The sequence below is a fragment of the Trichoplusia ni genome, chromosome 3 (assembly GCF_003590095.1).
Source record: "Trichoplusia ni isolate ovarian cell line Hi5 chromosome 3, tn1, whole genome shotgun sequence".
Classification (NCBI taxonomy): Eukaryota; Metazoa; Arthropoda; class Insecta; order Lepidoptera; family Noctuidae; genus Trichoplusia; species Trichoplusia ni.
In genome coordinates this window covers 17,131,112-17,146,454 of record NC_039480.1, presented here as the reverse complement: position 1 = coordinate 17,146,454, position 15,343 = coordinate 17,131,112, and the positions used below count along the sequence as shown (strand labels likewise).

The 15,343-nt window shown below is 37.7% G+C and overlaps 1 protein-coding gene across 4 annotated transcripts in view; it reads right to left on the bottom strand.

Moving 5' to 3' along the window:
* Window positions 1-15,343, bottom strand: part of LOC113492203 (guanylate cyclase 32E-like) — a 122,230-nt gene that overhangs the window by 83,686 nt on the left and 23,201 nt on the right. For 3 of the 4 annotated variants that reach the window (XM_026869561.1, XM_026869563.1, XM_026869564.1), the window contains exon 2: window positions 12,535-13,052. In XM_026869561.1, the coding sequence (XP_026725362.1) occupies window positions 12,535-13,029 (495 nt within the window). In that variant the 5' untranslated portion in view covers window positions 13,030-13,052. Of the gene's footprint in view, window positions 1-12,534; window positions 13,453-15,343 lie in introns of those variants that run through there. The other variant, XM_026869562.1, reaches the window with a different exon arrangement.

Below are 15,343 nucleotides of genomic sequence, written 5' to 3'. Positions count from 1 at the left end.
AAGATAATAAAAAGAACAAACATTATGTACAATCTTACTCATTATAGCTTGGTGAATCGAATCATAATCGAAAAGGAATATCGAGTAACTGTTCGTCTCGATATCCCATCTTGTATTACTTATCAACTGACGAGATTACTATCGCTAAAGATAAGAACTTAAAGTTTTAAACAAAATTTTAAGTAACTACGTAACGATTTTAGGTCTGTAGTACATTTTATTTCAATTTTGTAGATTCATAATTATTATAATTCTTTTTTTTTATATATATACAAATATTTGCATGCCATAGCAAGTGGCAAACATGTTTCTAAGCACATACCTCATGTAATGTCATCCTACATGCATGCACCTGCGTGTGTATGTATGTACACATGTTTATGGCAATATTATAAATAAAAAAAAAATAAAAAAAAAAATTAAGTAATTTAAGAGAACTTTAGATGTCTAGGCAGATTTTATGTCATCGACGAAATTTCAATGTTTAGGTATAGAAAATACAAGGTAAGAACTTTGATTAATAAAGTGGTATTCATTAATATTATTATATTTAACAAAACTTTTTAATTGCTCATGTTATGATACAGATATGTGTAACTTACTTATATGTGTGGATGTTTGTTTCTGTTTCACGCAAAAACCACTGACTGGCACTGACCGGATTTAAAAGAAACTTGGAACACAGATAGTATATAACCAGGACTAAATCATAGGATGATTTTATTCCGTTTATGTTCCCGTGGGATCATCTTCGGTTTGTAGAGGGCAGGCCCGCAAGCAACACCTAGTATTCCTAACAAAACTTTTTAATTTATCACGTGATGATACCGACATATATATTTAATTTATTATAATACTAAGGTTTTTGTGAGTTGCGTTCATGGGTACTCATCTCGATTCAGGGAATAGTTTGACTCGCAATTTAAGATATATAATTTATCTTACTTCTTTATAAAGATTATATATTATGATGAATATATTAAATTCCGTTTGAAATTCTTTACGTAATCTCAAGTATATATTAAGCCTTAGCTGTATTTTTAATACTTTATGACCTACAGACAAATAACAGCTCAATGTGACAGCTTTGATCTTTCCGAAAATAACCAAAGAGTTTAAATTAAATCTGTTCACCTTCGTCTGGTTTAAAACTAGAATCACTTTAGTACAAATAAAAACAACACGCTAAAAACTAATTAAAATGAAAAAAGAAGTGAATATATATAAAATGTAGACGTAACTTGATTTGTATTAAATTATTTGTTCCAAATAATTTTTCCATATTACCATAATTTTCATTATAAATACTGATGGGAATTGCAGCTATATTCCAGAAACTGCATTAAGAAATCATTTATTTTTTATTTAAGGTAGTGGTGTTATGTAGTCTAGTAATAACATTTACAACATAAATGCTCTACCAACAAATAAAATAAAACTAGCCCTCCAAGCAGATTCAAATAATTTATTCATCAGAACAACAAAAGGATTTAAACGTAAATAATGTATGAGAAAGATATAGATCGTCCCTTTACTCCACATTGTGAACAATTCTGTTTCAAGTCATGAACCGAAACACAAATACCAAAAACAAGTAAGGACAACAAAATTTCTAAAGTTACGTAGATATTAATAGTCCCTTAAGTACTAAAGATCTACCACGACTTGTACAAGTGAGACTGTTGCATTGGTAAGAGAGAGATAGTACTATACGCGTAGATCGGTGTCTCTTTCTCACAACGGCATCATTACTCCTTTACATAATGATGCTAGAGAGTCTTAAGTAGGGTCAGCTATCTCCTCAATATAACAAGTTTGTATTGAAAATCCAACGTCTATATTGCCTTCGAACTTCGATAACAATTTGCTTATAGCAAATATGACCCAAATAGCCAATACGAGATAAATAGTGAAGAGTTAAATTTAATTACAGGGATATCCTGTTGCTTTTACAGCTTGATTAAAACTCTTTGTTAAACATTAAAATCTGTTAAACTTACATTGTGAATCAGACTCTCATCATTAAGGGTTCCGTACAAATAGGATAAACAACAATGAAAATTGGTCACCCCCTAAGTTTTCGCCGCACCACCTGTTGCGTACTCTTCATGATTATTATTATTTATCATTATAGCGGCGTCCAATTTTACCTATCAAGGTTCATGAAATATTGTCTGAAGACAGACGGATAGACAAACGACCCTTAGAAACAGGGTTCCTTTTAACCCTTTTGGGTGCAGAACCCTAATAAGTACAGTAACTTTGAAAAGAATTATCATTACATTATCGGTTAATAATACCTTGAATAAAATTGCGTTTGCACTAGGAATGCTCGAAGCACGTTATTTTAAATTATAAGCTTTATTCACATAGTCAGGCACTCTTTATCTCTTAAACAAAAATGAAGATTGTCACCGTAACTTAAAATCTTGTGTGACGTCACTTATCGGTACACATTCACCGACAGGTGACGTTATTAGCATACACTTAAGAACGTTTCACCATCTTTGATGCGTCTTATCTACGCAATAATTATTGATTTATTAAAATAAAAAATACTTACGTAATCTTCTTGACGCAAAAACGTTTTTTTTTTCATTTTTAAGCATTTAAGGGCACATCATTTTTTTAATATCTTTCCTCTTCCGTAAAACTATGATCACCATAATCTATTATTAAACGATTTTACCAAAATGTGTTTACGTTGGTGACCGCTCCTAGTATTGCTTCATTGCTTACGTAAAAAGGTTTTAATATCGTGAAGTAAGCTGGTAGAAGACCACTAGGATATTTGGATTATGGCTATAAATACTTAATGCCTAAGAGCTTTTATAGTTACATCCTACACGCAGTATTGGCGTTCGATCAAACCATTTCACTTCTGTTTAGAGTGAAAATTCTTGCTTCAAAAATGTTATGTTTTTTGTTCCTTATGTTTGGGTTTCGTGCCCATAATATTAAAATGGCACCCTTTTGCTGCAGCACAGCTATCCTCCTGTCTGTCAATAGGCTGAATCTCATGAGCTGTGCATTTAAAATTGACCGGCAAATTGCAATTGAATTGACTGTTACTTTCAATTATAGGACTGTATTTAATAATAATACAAATAAACAAACAAAAACCTCATCTACCGCTTCTCTCTTTTATAAAAACCTCTATTTTATAAAATTCAAATTACGAACACATTTTGAATATGACAGCTTCTAGTTCTTAATTCAAGTCTGATCATACAAACTTTTTTTGTATCTTTTATTTGCATTTCCATTTTGATATTAACATGCATGACGTTTAAGCCTTAAATGCGAACATTAGCTCACGGTGGTACATCTCTGAAGCGCCTTTGGCGAGTGCTAAGTATCGAATGCTAGAAAGGAGAGCTTTGGTACAAGCGAGTGCAAAAAGGATTCAAGAAATCCATTTTTTCTTTCACTCTCATATATACATAATCTTGTCAACGTTTATGGTATGCGTTTACTCGTCAAGGTTTCTTAAACACCAAAGTTTAATGTTCACCACCACAGTAAAATCTAAAAACGTAAAACTTCGTTAGGTGGTTTATTAACGTTCCATTTTTGGATTTCTATTTTGAAAGTGGGGAACTCATTATAAATAGTTATTAAGTAATTTTCTTACATTTATGGTATTGACTGTACTAAATCATAATCCAAGCCTGGTCGATGAACAGAATATAGTGAGTATACGTATACATACTTTGGCTATGTATACGCGTAGTGTAGTACTCAAAGGCGTTCAGGATACATTCAGATGTATCCTGTCCTATTGAATAGTTGTATGAATACATGAATCAGGTACTAATAGCTCCAAACTATTCAGTCAATAGAGAACCCAACGGACAAACTAAATATAACATAGTGTAGCTAGTATTCTTCGGGAATCGTGTGCGGAGATAAATAACGAAAATTGTACACTGACACCAAAGTTTATTAATTAGGTACAGGCGATAGCGACACAATAGATTTGTTGATAGTTAGAGTCCACAGCACGAGAAGGATGAAGAAATTCACAAGAGGAGTAGAAGGAGTAGAGCGGTAAGAAATGAATAACAGCGAGATGATGTTAAGGTAAAGCGAAAGCACAGCAGCGAACAGAGTGGCACAGTGATCGCGTAGAAGGCCGTAAGTTGACTAGCCAGCGGTCGGTTTACAATGATGCGCGCGCGCGGTAGTGGAATGCGAGTCCCCACCTCGCGCGTTGAAACAATAGGACGACCGAGCCGCCGACCGGTTCGATCACTAATAATAAAATACGGTGTGCTTGTCCGACGAACATACAGATTTTAATTTTACCTATTCAAAACTAACAACAATATAATATTAAAATATTTATTTTTTAGCCGTTGTTTTTAATTAACGATATTTACACCACATCACCCCCCTCCAGAGACCGTCACTACGGGCGATAATAATCTGGAAAGTGGACTTGTCGACCAGATTTGGTCGTTCTGACATCAGTTCCTGGGTTTTCCGGTAATTTGTTGGTGGGTACGGATTTTTGTAGTGTGGTGGCTGGCGTGTTTGGGTGTGTGTTTGTGTTGATGTTTGTGAGGGTGTCTGGATCATGTAACATGTAGGCGGGTTTTAGCCTGTCGATAGAAACTGTGACTGTTTTGCCATTGACGAGGAGTTTGAATATTTTGTCTCCGTGTTGTAAGACTTTGTGTGGCCCTGTGTATGGCGATTTTAGGGAGCCTGATGTTTCATCCCTGAGAAATACGTGGCTCGACGATCCTAGATTCTTGAACACGAATGTTGGTCTATTACCATGACGGGATGCTGGTGACGGTTGCAATTTTCTTGCAAATGCCCTTAATCGTGCCACATAGTCTGACATATCCAGTGTGTCATCAACCTGTGGCTGTAATAGTTCCCCTGGTAGTCTAAGCGTTTCGCCATACAACATTTCGGCTGGTGTAGACCCTAGGTCCTCTTTGTATGCGTTTCTTATACCTAGTAGTACTAGCGGCAAAGATTCGACCCAGTTATCTGTGGAGTGGCAGGTGATGGCGGCCTTCAGTTGCCTGTGGAATCTCTCTATGAGGCCATTACAAGCGGGGTGATAAGCTGCTGTACGCTTGTGTTGAAACCCGGCCATTTCCGACAGGTGCTTGAATAGTGCGGACTCGAACTGTCGTCCGCGGTCCGTTACTATATCAACAGGACTGCCGAATCGAGAAATCCAGCCACTCACTAGGGCCTTTGCCACTGTTTCCGCTGTTATGTCAGACGTAGGTATCGCTTCAGGCCAACGTGTGAACCGATCGATGGCTGTGAGGCAATAACGGTATCCTTGTGATAGCGGCAGTGGGCCTATTAGGTCGATGTGGATGTGGTTGAACCTAGCCTTTGGCAGCTTGAAGGTTCCTATTGGAGATGAGACGTGCCGGGTAACCTTTGCTCGCTGGCATGCTAAGCAGGAGCGACTCCATTCTCTGCAGTCTTTCTTTACTGCTGGCCAAACGTATCGTTCGGTAACCATTTTGATTGTTGCGTTTGCGCCAGGGTGGCTCCACGAGTGTACGCTGTCGAACACCCTGCGTCGATATTTCTTTGTGACATATAGTCTAGGTATCTTGCTTCTCTCGTCACAGTACAATTCGGTCTCCGATCCTGGCAGTTTTACTTTAGTAAGGCATAAGGAGGCGTTATTGCTAAGCAGCTGTTCCAACTCTGTGTCCTGCTTCTGTGATTCGGCTAACTTGTATAAGTCTACCGGCTGTGTTATCTCCTCGATCCTTGAGAGGCTGTCAGCGACGACGTTGTTCTTGCCTGATATATGCCTTATATCTGTTGTAAACTGTGATATGTAGTCCAGGTGGCGGAACTGTCTCGGTGAGCAATTTTCCTTTCGTGAGTGGAACGCGAAACATATGGGCTTGTGATCTGTGTAAATGACAAAGTTTCGTGCTTCGACCATATGCCTGAAGTATTTTATTGCTTCGTAGATCGCCAGTAGTTCTCTGTCGTAAGGTGAGTATTTCATTTGCGCCGGACTTAGTTTGCGGGAGAAAAATGCTAACGGTTGCCATGGTTCCTGGTCCTTGCACTGTTGTAGCACTGCCCCTATTGCAGTGTCTGAGGCATCTGTCACTACTGCTAGTTTGGCTTCGCAATCGGGATGGGCGAGCATCGCAGCTTTGCAAAGGCCTTCCTTACAGTTATTGAAGGCCGCCATTTCCAGAGTGGTAAAATGCACCGGGTAAGAGCCTTTTACTGCCCCTACCAATAGAGCGTTTAAAGGGGCTTGGTGTTGCGCTGCATCGGGTATAAATCGCCGGTAGAAATTTAGCATCCCTAAAAATCTGCGAAGTTCCCGGACGGTTTTGGGCGCCGGGTATTTTTTGATGGCTTCCACCTTCTCCGGTAGCGGGCTGGTACCTTCAGCTGAGATCCTATAACCCAAGAAAGTCACTTCTTTTACTCCGAATATGCACTTAGAAGTATTGATTACCATACCATATTCCCGTAGGCGAGTGAAAAGTTGCTGTAGGTGTTCTTCATGTGTCTTCTGGTCTTTCGAATAAACTAAAAAATCGTCGAGATAGGCGTAGCAGAAGTCCAGTCCACGCAACATCTCATCGACGAACCGCTGAAACGTCTGGCCAGCGTTACGAAGGCCAAACGTCATGTATGGGAATTCGTAGAGGCCGAACGGCGTTGTAATAGCGGTTTTAGGAATGTCCTCTGGACTTACTGGAATCTGGTTGTATGCTTTTACGAGGTCTATAGTGCTGAAGACCGTACACCCTGAGAGGCTGTGCGCAAAATCGTGTATGTGACGGATCGGGTAATTGTCGGGTACCGTCCTGGAGTTAAGCGTGCGGTAGTCACCGCAGGGTCGCCATCCGTTGTTCTTCTTAGGAGCCAGGTGTAATGGTGATGACCATGGGGAACTAGAGGGTCTGGCGGTGCCGTCTTTCAGCATCGCTTCAAACTCATCTTTTGCTATTTTTAATTTGTCAGGGGCGAGGCGTCGTGGGGTACATGAAACTGGTGGTCCGGGTGTGGTCTGTATGTGGTGGACTGTATGGTGTGTTAATGTACGGCGTATGCCGTGTGGTCGAGTTATGTCGGGGAATTTCCGTAGTATGTTATGGTATGTGGTGTCTCCAATACTTACTTTAACCGAGGAAATAATGTCAGACGAACCGATAGGTGAAGCCGGGGTCGCAAGCATTGTATAGCTGTCTAACAAACGTTGGTTTCTGCAATCAACAATTAAATTGTAATAAGACAAAAAATCCACTCCTATTATCGCTTTCGTAACGTCGGCTACAATAAATGCCCAAGCAAAGTCACGGCGCAACCCCAAGTTTAAATTTAAGTTAATATAACCATATGTTTTGATTGGTGTACCGTTAGCTGCGCACAGCTGGTAATCCATAGTTTCACGTCGCCCCGGTAATGCTACTCGTGGGTAGACTTTGTGTCTACCGTCGCTGCCGGTCGCTGCCGGTGTCGACCAAAAATTGCATCTTTGATCTCCGATCGGAGACAAATAAGCGACCGGTGCTCGGGCAATCGTTGGTCGCCATTACTGATTGCCCTTCGAGTTTTCCGCCGTCTTGTAGTCGCATGGTTTCTGACATTTCTTCGCACGTTCTCCAAACTTTTGGTGGTACCAGCAAAGTGGGAATTTACTGTAATTCGACTGCGATCTTAATGAACTCGAGCGATGATTTGAATGACTGCTGGATCTTTGTCGCGGTCGTGACATGCGGTCGATTTTTTGGGTCAGTTTTTCGACTTGCCTGGCCAGTGCCGCTATCTCGGGGTTCGCACTGCTCGAGGGTGTTGCCTTGGCGACGGCAGATGTACATGCTACCTGGGGTCCAACGACGTCATTGATTCGGTCTGCTAGCTCTGCCAATTCTTCCATCTGAGTCTTGGACTGCGAGGCGACGATGGCCTGCGTGCCGCTTGGTAGACGACTCGTCCAAATGGTCCGGAGAAATTCTTCAGGGACGCCTGGTCCGGCGAGGTTTAATAAATGGCGGTAAAATTGCGATGGTTTGCGGTCGCCGAGTTCTTCGTGCATTAGTAATTGTTTTACCTTCTTTTCGCGTGAGGCTGACATTCTTTTAATTACTTCTGCCTTGAGCTTCTCGTACTTGTTAGCGGCTGGAGGGTTTTCAATAATTTCTTGTACCTCGGAAGCATACTGCGGGTCCAAGTGGCCTGTGACGTAATAAAATTTTGTGTCATCCGCCTTTATGTTTGAGAGCGCGAATTGTGCTTCCATTTGCGAAAACCAAAGTGAAGGCTTCTCCGGAAAGAACGGAGGTATCCTCACGCCCACGCGGAATGTTTCGAGGTGTTTCTCGCCGCCATCTTGGCTCGCTGCGTTCGCGTGATCACTTTTGTCTTGCATCGTGGTGTTCTTCGTCGGGGTCACCAATGTAGCTAGTATTCTTCGGGAATCGTGTGCGGAGATAAATAACGAAAATTGTACACTGACACCAAAGTTTATTAATTAGGTACAGGCGATAGCGACACAATAGATTTGTTGATAGTTAGAGTCCACAGCACGAGAAGGATGAAGAAATTCACAAGAGGAGTAGAAGGAGTAGAGCGGTAAGAAATGAATAACAGCGAGATGATGTTAAGGTAAAGCGAAAGCACAGCAGCGAACAGAGTGGCACAGTGATCGCGTAGAAGGCCGTAAGTTGACTAGCCAGCGGTCGGTTTACAATGATGCGCGCGCGCGGTAGTGGAATGCGAGTCCCCACCTCGCGCGTTGAAACAATAGGACGACCGAGCCGCCGACCGGTTCGATCACTAATAATAAAATACGGTGTGCTTGTCCGACGAACATACAGATTTTAATTTTACCTATTCAAAACTAACAACAATATAATATTAAAATATTTATTTTTTAGCCGTTGTTTTTAATTAACGATATTTACACCACAATAGTAAAGGAATGGTTTGTCATGGTCAAATGTTAATAGAATTTGTCAAGTGAATAGCTACGAAGTGCTACGTCATGCTACGCTGCTACGAGCTACGTAAAATTAAGGTTAGATCGAATGAAGTTAATGACCATTTAACAACCATTCCGCAACATGTCTTCATTTTAGAAAAATCCCAGTAGACTTCCCACAGCTTCACTTTTCATCAACTGTAAGGTTCTTTGTACACTTATTCCCATGATTCAGAAAAAAAGATGTGTTCTAACTTCAAGTTGAGATAAAGACTCTTTGATCTATATAATATTCTAGGCTTTTGTGGAAACGTTTGTCATATTTCATCTTATATAGAAGTATTAGATTCATGCCAAAATTCGGGGTAATTTTGTGGAATGAATAAAAGGGTTCAAATTATCGTCAGCTAAATGTGATTTTGGAAAAATCTATGTAAATAGGCCAATGTTTCGCGAACTATATGCTAAAGTCGGCTTCTAGAAAGAAACTGCTATATATATCAACCCGAACATTTGCTGAATAGCGTGAATGGACATCAGTACCGGGTCACATATTTAACTATCAACCTTGGCCAACAAGTTGACTAAAAGTCAACGAACAGTCAAGTAATTAATTAACCTTTTGTTAAGCAATTTTCAGTATATTTTCAAGTTCAAACTTACTTAATTTCATCGATCTAGTGTTCCATGTTCATAATTATTATTTCTCCATGAACTTTTCCTAATAACATTTCATGTCGTCACATGAACCTATTTCTATCGAAGAAAGTCGTAAACTCTGCTGCCTTTAGAACAAGTCTCACAATGTCAAAGAGATAAGTACAGACTCTTAGTGTAGTACCAGCCTCAAAAGAGTAGAAACTGAATCTTAAAAAAAAAATATGTGGATATCTTTAGTAGTTAACCTAACGGTAACCTGTAACCTCCACTTTAATGCAATTACTTTTTAATATCCTCACCGATCTTCAGTAAAGCGTGGTATTGAAATTAGTACAGAGACCTGCCATACCTGTTAAAAGAAAACTGCAGCCGTTAAAACGAGATAGCATGCGAGATACCATATAGCGCTCTCGCTTACTCAAAATCAAGAGTCTTACTATGAGGGATCATGGTAGGTAGAATAGACGGTGAAAAGAAAAGGCTTGTGTTATAAAACGTTCAAGGTCAGTAGAATTATTTTGTTTATGTTTTCGTGGAAAAGCAAGGATTTCACGGCTTATGTGGATAGGTGTTTTTCCCCTTTTCTGGAATCTCGTAAATACGCATTGTATTATGTAAATATGTTCTTAGCCCGACATTCTTTTGAAGGTGAAATAATTTCTGGGAAAATCATCCAACATTGAACTTTGTGTCGCCCACAAATATTAGTTTGTTTGACATGTTTCCTACACTACTTCCTACTGTTATTATTGATTATATTATGAAGAAAAGACGGCATCGACAAAGCACTTAGGAAGTGCTGTAGTTTGGGAATTCGGGTTGCTGTTTACAATATTTAGAAGTGAAAAAGTGCCACCTATTTGTCTTATTAGAATAAAATATAACTGTTATTAAAGAAGATACAGGTTTTAATATTCAAGTAACTGTCATTCTGTCATTCAATCAACGGTCTGTCTTGAAAAGGCGTTGGCAAGTGACCAAAGGTTTCATTAAAAGTAATTAGTTCAATTTTTTTTTAGTTCAAGTTGCTGAAAGTTTGATAAAAAAAAATTGAATTTAACTATAAAATACCCAATTGAAAATGCCCTCGTGTAACGTCACTTCACAGTATCAGTACAGTTTTTACCGACAAGTGACGTTATTAAAGTAGTGACGTTAATTAAGAAAAAAACTAATAATGTTCAAATGTTCAGTATTATAAATACTCTTCTACTTTCCCAAACAACACAAAGCTTATCATAGGCTTTACCGTTTGATAGATCACTCATAAACCTACATTGGAGATGAGACTCTACACCCTAGAGCATAGAATACAAAATGGTACGCTCTTGAATAATTTATGGAAACTATACTGAACAATAAATTCTGAGTACGTGCCTTGTTTATCCTGGATGTATGTTAAGCTGGTTTTGATGGACTGAAGCCAGAGTTTGATATAGCAGGCATAAGATGGATGTTACAGAGCCTGTTTACCATGAATGTTTGGAAAATTCCGATAACAGTTGATCTAAGAATTCAAAGAGACTTCAGATCATACTTTGATAATGCGACTTAACTATTCAAAATGAAAAATACATGTATATTTGGTCCTATAAGAGTGACAGTGGTTTCTTAGGTTTACGTGAATGTTAGTCTTCTGTCAAGACGAACGCCATCTCAGTCCGTGACTATGATACCTGCAAATGTGTCGAAACGTCGGGAACTAAAATCTAATCTAAAAAAGTAGTTTCATTTCAATGTAAGAGTGATGTTTAAGAATTTATACCTCTTTGAAAAATTTACTCTTTGACGATCCTTTAAATTAATAGAATTTTATTAGTAATATTTGATGTAAAAATGCTTTCAAAGATGTAAGCACATAAGTATTACTAAAGTAACGAGGTTTAGAGTTGAGTATGATATTACGGTGGGCGTAACATAAGAAATATACTTTATTATATGATAAGTTCATTTTTTACGACGGTCAAAATTATAGTTTTTCCCAAGAGAGTTTCTGAACGTACTTGGCTTCTTCGAGTTCCATATAACGTGCTTTATGACAAAGCTATTAAAATAAACATTTAATAGGCCTTTAGAATAATACAGTCAACGAGACAAGAAAGCTTATGGTTCCAAGGGTAAAAGGCAACACATATTATAAAAAAAAGAAACCATATTTCATGCCCCTGCCAAATATAACCAAAGATCGATGCTTCTTATTAACTTGGTATAGTAGACACCATTGAATATTGATGTACTGAGTGCCCATGATGCGATCTAGTTAGCTATTGAACACAACCTACGTAAGTTTCCACATAATGCCTCCATGTGGGCAGGACTTTGAGCTTCCATAAAATTGAATTATACTAACGAAGATTGATTTTATGTTCTTTCATGAGGTTATATTGTGAGAACTGGGTTTGGAAGAATCTTTACATCATTATACTTACTTAATACCTATACTCGTTCTACCAACGTAAAAATTACTCAACCGATACACAATTTAATTCCGCAGCACTGCAGAAGCTGACTCATGAAACACATATGCATATGCACCCTAGGCAACTGCTTAAGAACATTTTGTAACTAAGTTTGGAATTTAAAATTAAAAAAAGACTTTGGACGAACTCAGAAAGTAGGTCTTGGTTTTTTTATGAGTATTCGTAATTTTGATGTTTTTAAAAGACCTACTTTAAATAAAACCATTTTAATATTGGATCATTAAGAAAAACCTCCTAGTTAAGATTAGGTCTAGAGTAATAAGTACGGTTTGCAACGAAAGTCGTTAAACAAAGTCAGATTTACAAACTGCCATAAATATTGACGAACTCTACATTCAATTTAATATAGAATCTAAAACTTTTTAATCAAGAATATAAACGTATCAAATATTATTGTTTTGTATATCTGACACCGTTATTAGACCATTGCTGATATACACATTTTGTACATACCTGACTCCTGCCATAAGCACCAAGAAATCCAACAGTTATAGTGTTATCGTTGGTCCAGTTCCCGCTCACATTGGGACACACTTTGGCTCCACCGCAGTCACTGTTCACGACATCAAACAGATTCACTCCATCGATCTCCATTCCATCTGCCGACAGCTTCGCCTCAATCAGGTTTGACGTCAAATTCGAATGATTCTCTAGGTACACAGAGCTTAACATTTTCGTCGGGATAAAATCCGAGTCCTCAGCTAATGTGGAATTGAGGACGTCACATTTTTTGTGATTGTCATTCGTCACGCTGATTGGTTTTCTCAAGATCTCTGTTGTGTTATAATCGTAGTACTCATTTGTTTTATTGTATTCTAAATAGTCATCGATAGCGATGCTGTTGGATATATCAGTGTCGACCATGTTAGCTTCATCTTCGATGGATGTCCCGATTTTTATGAGCACGATGAATAGCAGGTAGAGCATGTGCGCCATTTTTGTTTTCATGTCATCATTGGAGAGGTGGTTTTCTGTAACGAAAGAAAACAAAATTTAGTTGGATCAAGTTATGGAGTTTGTTTTCGGGATAAAAAGTAATTATTTTGAAAATATGGGTACATCTGGGAAAAATACCCCGTCGGGATGCATTTCTTTGTGAGCAGAACAATTAGCTGGATAGAAATGTCTTCTTCAGTTTATTTACAAGCATTGCAGCTTAGTCATTATCTATAATTTAAGAATTTATTAATCAACTTTTTTAAGCAGCTTTTTTTGCCTAATATGTTGTAATATGTTATAATATGTTGTGTATGTTATAATATTTCTAATTACCAATAATAGAATCTATTAAAAATTCGTTGCTTAGTTATTTTATTAGTTACTCGTTCCTACAGTTTGGCGTAAGAAGGCGGATGTTATTCATGAACTTGATTTCCCCACGTGTTTAACATAATTTACACGAGCGTAAGTATACCTTAATATTTCAGCTGGTAGATTCAATATTGTTCGTTACCATGATTCTATCAACGATTTTCTTATTTAAATATTTTTTGTAGTAAAGGTTGTACACCCTGAAACTATAAATACTATTTAAAAAAAATCTAACTTATGTCTTCATAACCACGGATTAAGCCGCGTGCAAAAGCTAGTAATTTTATATACAGAACCAAAGTATTATAATAGATGATGGCCGTCTAGATAGGTCATTAGCTCAAGCCTCATTTGTCGGGTTGTTAAACCCAGTCACTGGAGCCAGCGATACGTTTAATTACGGAGACTCAAAGCAATATTCATTGCAAATGGTGATCTGTAGGATATAAGTATTATAAAAACAAGTATACAGTAGTTAATTTGTTCAATTTAAATTTGATTTGAGAAAAATATTATACGTTGTTTTTTTTTAATTTAACCGTTGCTTTATGAAACCCGCTAAGTGATATCGCTACTGGCACTAACGCTGATCCAATTGCTCAAATATACTGAATTTTAAATTACTCAGACGGCTGCCATTAAGTAGCATACACCGTGTAGTGCACTGTCACACTTCCAAAGCAGCAATAATTTCACTAGCTTTTTTGGTTTTTAAATTGTTACCTAAGTAGTATACTGGCTGTTCAGTTTTTGCTGGTAGCTGAAACTTTAACGTTCAACAGTCCGTATTTTAATTCAACTTCTTCACCTTCAATTTATCCGAATTAAACTGCGGGTTAAATAATAAATTATAACTTGAAGCTGAATCTATTTGACTTCTGCTCTAATGTTTTTACGGGTCGTGGAGTTATCACAAACCTTCAAGTCACATTAACAAGGACACCAATACTCAGCACAAGCATTAATGGACCACACAAATGGTCACTCAAGGCGGGAATCGAATCTACGAAACTTCGCGTACGATGTGTTTGGCATAGTGACCTTAACCACTGGGCTATCCGTAATCTTGTAGTCATTATCTAATGCTGACCTTGAGAAGTGGAGACGATATCACACTAGCCTGCATTGTATCACTAAGTGTGCTTAGTGTAAAGTGCAGCAGTTTCCCTTAATACAACACTGCGGTCACCGGTCGTTTAAAATGTACGAGTAATTGAACGATACACGTGTCTGCCTTTAGGTGCAGGCGCGTACACTCAGCGCAATGTATTCTGAATAATAATATAAATGATTGGGAGATTAAATACTTTGCTTCATTTATGGAATATTATTCACTATACATATTGTTAATAGGTGAAAAAACTGGGATCAATAATTAAATCTATATTTTTTTTTGTAAATGACATTATGCTATATTTGAGCATGATAAGATTAGAAATAAAATTGCTTTTTTTGAATCACGTTCAGATTTATTAAATTTCAATTATTTTATGAAATTTGAGTTTTTATTCATTCCAAATAATTTGCCATCTAATTTTAATATTAATTGTCTTCGTCTTCTTATTTATGCTTAGTAATGTATTATTTTATGCAAAGTGTAAACCCCTAGGCCTCTAAAGTTAACACACTGTTAAAACAATCACAGGTGTTTCGGTTTCCTCACCTCGTTATTACTTTGGATATATATTTTTGTAATTGAAGCATATTCTTTCGAAAAGGTTATCAATATCTGGGTTTTGAAATTATGAACTTGAACTTGGCCATCACTGTATTGTACAGTTTTACAAAGTTGTTATTAGAATGGGATAGAATATTCTTTATTGAACACTACATTAGTGCTGATTTTCAAATTAGTATTTTATTTATTTAAAAGGCGTTAAAATGAATGGAGGCCATTGTACCTAAAGAATGCGTGAACTTCTCTGGAAGCATCGAACTTTGTTCACGAGTT